Genomic DNA, 4,764 nt, shown 5'->3' with positions numbered 1-4,764 from the left:
CCCCCCCACACCACCTCTGTATATGATTTATCTGTCACTTTGCTGTCACTTTTTTTTTATATTTTTATATTTTATTTTATTTTTGTCCTCAAAGGTAATTTGCATGCTTTGGCTGGACTTCTTTTCTGGGAAGATCTGCAGAACCTTATTCTTCTTTTTCTCGTTTGCCATAAATCTCATTTTCTCTTTTTGTTTTATCCCCCCATCTCTACCTACTTCCTCCTCCTTCCTTCATTCCATTTCTCAACATTGCCCTCCGCAGCCAGGCTATGTAAGAGACTTGGTAAGTGGCAATCTTCAGAACAAAGCTGCATTTTTTTTTTTTGTAGTCTGTTGCCTTTTTTTTTTTTTATACCCCATTACCATTTGTTTATATTAAAGGGAAACTCCACGCAAAAGCAAACTGGCCTCCCTGTTTTTGTAAATTCATTTAAATTGCTTTTTTGTCATGGCGGATGACTTTAATCGCTCACCGTCCATCCAGAGTGATTTGTGCACATGAATTATAACATGATAATATCTGAGTTTGTGTCGAGAAAACAGCTTAACCCCCCTCCCCCAAACAATTACATTCACCGGCCACTTTTATTGGGTACACCTTGCTGGTAATGGGTTGGACTTCCTTTTGCCTTCATTCTTCGTGGCATAGATTCAACAAGGTGATGGAAACATTCCTAGGAGATTTTTGTCCATATTGACATGATAGCATCACAGGCCCAAAGTGTGCCAAGAAAATATCCCCCACGCCATTACACCACCACCAGCCTGAACCGTTGATACGAGGCAGGATGGATCCATGCTTGTTTACTCCAAATTCTGACCCCACCATCCGAATGTCGCAGCTGAAATGGAGATTCATCAGACCAGGCGACGTTTTTCCAATCTTCTATTGTCCAATTTTGGTGACCCTATGCGAATTGTAGCCTCCGTTTCCTGTTCTTAGCTGACAGGAGCGGCACCCGGTGTGGTCTTCTGCTGCTGTAGCCCATCTGCTTCAAGGTTGGGCATGTTGTGTGTTCAGAGATTGTATTCTGCATACCTCGGATGTAACGAGGGGTTATTTGCGTTACAATTGCCTTTCTGTCATCTCAAAGCAGTCTGCCCATTCTCCTCTGACCTCTGACATCAACAAGGCATTTTCGTCCACACAACTGCCGCTCACTGGATATTTTCTCATTTTGGGACCATTCTCTGTAAACCCGAGAGATGGTTGTGTGTGAAAATCCCAGTAAATCAGCAGTTTTTGAAATACTCAGACCAGCCCATCTGGCCTCAAGATCCATGCCACGTTCAAAGTCACTTAAATCCCCTTTCTCCCCCATTCTGATGCTCAGTTTGAACTTCAGCAAGTCGTCTTCACCACGTCTAAATGCATTGAGTTGCTGCCATGTGATCGGCTGATTAGCAATTTGTGTTACCAAGCAATTGAACAGGTGTACCTAATAAAGTGGCCGGTGAGTGTCTATATTTTCTGAAAGCAGAGGCCCCGTAGAATAAGAAAATGCCAGTTTAAATTTTTCATATCACACGATTTTTGCACAAATGTTTATCAAACCACCATTTTTAGTATGAACTACATTAAAATGAATGTTAGTGCACAGAAACAGAATATAATACCCTAATTTTTTGGTGAAATATAAAATACGGGGTCACATCGGGTAAATGGATGCCAATCATGTTAAGGCATAAAATTGCGTGGCCCCATGAAATCGCAAAAAACTATAATACCCAAAATCGGCCATAGGTGACGCTATAAAAGCTTATACCATTCATCAGTTAAATGTTAACAGTGATTTGGTGGCGTGACGCGTGTTTGCTTTTGTGTGTATGTGGGGGCACAGGACATTTTTATTTTTTTTTATTTTATATGCAACTTTATTTTTTTAAAGGAGAACTATGGGGGTCAGGGCTTTTCCCCCATAGTTCTCCTTAGGGTAGCGAGAGGACACAAACTAGCGTCCTCCCGTTACCCTAAGCTCAGTATACCGCAAGCTACAGCTCGCGGTATACTGAGACGCCAGAGCGGATCTCGACATCGATGTCGAGATCCGCCCAGCTGCGTGAGTGACAGCTGGCTCTGCCTATCTAGAGGCAGAGCCAGCTGTACCCGCCCGTTCCGCCAGTCAGCGCTGGCGTATCGGAGCGCGGGGGGGAATCCAGCCCCTTCACTGTCACGGCAGAGAGACGTGACAGGATCGAGAGGTGAGCGAACGCCGGTATATGTTCGCTCACCTCCCGATCTACTGAGCCGACCTGTGACAGTCTCATTGTCACAGGTCGGCTAGAACTATGAGGTGAGTGAGAATCACTCACCTCATAGTTCTCCTTTAAGGCATGATAACATGTCGATGAGAGGGTGAGGAACCAGGGAAAATACAAAGGCAGATTAAACTACAGTTTTCGGGCCCAGGCACACCGGATGCTTTGGGGCTGTGCTGGCAATTTTTTTTTTTCAGTGCAGCCGCAATGCCAGAAAAAGAAATTGACTTTGCTCCAGATGACACGCAGTGTTTTGCGCTGAAAAGATACGGCAGTACTTTTTTTTTTTTTCATTGCGATGCGCTATAACCACATCACACTGTGATTTCAATAAAGTTCTAACAACAAAAAAACTAAACCGTGCAATGCATCGCCATCAGCAGTGTTCCAGGCACACGCACACCAGCCGCCATGGGGTATAGCGCGGCTGTTGGTGCGAATGGGCCCTAAAGTGGCTTTGTTTTGTTAAATAATTGTCAGGCGGTCAGTCTGATGGCAGAATACAGTAGTAAAGCTCTGAGGGCTGGCATGCAAGAGTGCTGCCTAGAGAGTGGGATATCCATTGGCAAGCACTTGTGTGCGGAATGCGTGTCATCTGCTAGCGCAAGTATGGATGTATTGACCCATCTTTATGATTTGGAATGTGCGCAATGCCACGTTTGGTTCTTCTCTATGAGGGCATTATTTCATATACTGCTGGAACACAAATCCAAACATTAAAGGGAAATCTTACAAAAGAGAAAAGAATCTATATAGAGCTGGCCGCAGACATGAGAGGGTGGTTGGAGATCCGACTGCCACATAATCGGTTGTGGCAGAACCACGTACGATCATTTTGGCCAGTCATACATGCAATTTTAATATTTCATTGTAGCCAGCAGTCTTCTCTATATAAGAATGTTTGTGTTGTAGCAGTTCAGTCTTATAACCTGTGCCCTGTGTATTTTATAAATAAAAAGCAGGTTAATTTCTTTTAGTGTACACTGCATATGGTTTCAGTCCCCTTCCTCTGCTTTTATGCTTTAGGCCCCTTTTACATGGGCTGATGAGGCTGGAATCTGTGCACGGATCCCCTCCTGATGAGAGCAGGAGGGAGCGGATGCAACTGTTGTGACATCCCTGTCCATCCAGGTTTTTTCCTCCGTTGCAGTGGAGGGAAAAACTGAAATTGCCAGACCCCATGTCTGTGTATGGGGAATTGGATGTATCCATTTGTCCGTATACATCAGGTTACCCTTGACCCGGCACGATAAGGTCCACCAAAACCTATGATCTGTTTGGTTTTTCGGACCTAGCCGGAGTGTAAACAGAGGCTGATCTGTTTACACACAGCTGCCCATAGACTTACATTGGGCATCCGATCGGGTCCACTTGAAAAGGGCATCCGATCGGACCAGCCGTGTGAAAGGGGCTTTAGGTTTTGCTAGACCCTGAAAGCCAGTTCTACTGTTTTTTATATTCTTGCTTTTTTTTTAACCTATTTCTTCATGTTTCGCAGCTAAGTCTTTATTTTTCCTCTTCAGATCACAGCCCGAATTCTGGAAGCTCATCAGAATGTCGCCCAGATGAGTCTAATAGAAGCAAAAATGAGGTTTATTCAAGCTTGGCAATCCCTGCCTGAGTTTGGCATCACCCATTTCATTGCCAGGTCAGTTTTTATTGCAGTAGTGATTTGTGAGCCGTAACCATCAGTGTGGGTATGATCTTTAGGGCTGGTGCCAGTCGCAGCACTACTGTTCTTGAGCGTTATATGAAAGATCACATCCCCGGCATCCCTGCTGACAATTGGGTGTTGCAGTCTGCTGATCAGCTGCTTGATTACACACTAATGAAGTATAATCAACAGTTTGCACAGCTAAAGTCTGCAGCACCCAGTAGCTAGATGGTATGCATGTGTAAAGGGATGCCAGGGATCTGATGTTTGCTCGAAAACAGCAGTGCACTGACTGGTGCCAGCTCCAAAGATCATGCCCACACTGGTGCCAGGGTTTTTTAATATAACTCTCAAAGCGTGGTACTGTTGCGTTTACAGGAGCCTGACAGCCACTCCCACCAAACCTGATCTTGCTACAGCAAAAAGACCCTTAGATGATGTCACTGTGTCTCAAAAGAGACATTTCTTGATTGAAAAATGTAACTGCAAGTTGATCAGGGTGAGGAGGGAAGGGGGGGCAGAGGAAGATATTGTATGTTTGCATTACACTTAGCTTTAACTTGCACTTAAAATTTATTTTTAATACACTTTATTTAGACTGTAAAGAATTGTGTTTCAGCTTTACCACAACTCCAAAAATTAAAAAAAAAAAAGAATCACCATGAAGATGGGATAAAAAAAAAACTGGGGAGTGGATGTTGCCGGTGGATACATAATACAAACCGAAAAGAAGTGAAAAGTATCCATTAGTATCCACCATGATGGGAAAAAAAACATACATTCACTCCAAATATCAAAGGACAACTTAATTTTAGTGAAGTTGGCTTTTTAAAGTTAACCTCGTCCGCCCC

The 4,764-nt window shown here is 43.8% G+C and overlaps 1 protein-coding gene across 1 annotated transcript in view; it reads left to right on the top strand.

Annotated features, from left to right (window-relative positions):
• FERMT2 (fermitin family member 2) overlaps positions 1-4,764 on the top strand; it is a gene marked incomplete at its 3' end in the record, with an annotated part of 84,974 nt that overhangs the window by 77,830 nt on the left and 2,380 nt on the right. The window contains exons 12-13 of the mRNA XM_018558429.1: positions 263-283; positions 3,783-3,907. Of these exons, the coding sequence (XP_018413931.1) occupies positions 263-283; positions 3,783-3,907 (146 nt within the window). The remainder of the gene's footprint in view (positions 1-262; positions 284-3,782; positions 3,908-4,764) is intronic.

The sequence above is a fragment of the Nanorana parkeri genome, unplaced genomic scaffold, assembly GCF_000935625.1.
Source record: "Nanorana parkeri isolate BGI_ZX_2015 unplaced genomic scaffold, ASM93562v1 scaffold339, whole genome shotgun sequence".
Classification (NCBI taxonomy): Eukaryota; Metazoa; Chordata; class Amphibia; order Anura; family Dicroglossidae; genus Nanorana; species Nanorana parkeri.
Note: the sequence above shows the minus strand (reverse complement) of the source record. Positions and strands in the feature narration are given on the sequence as shown.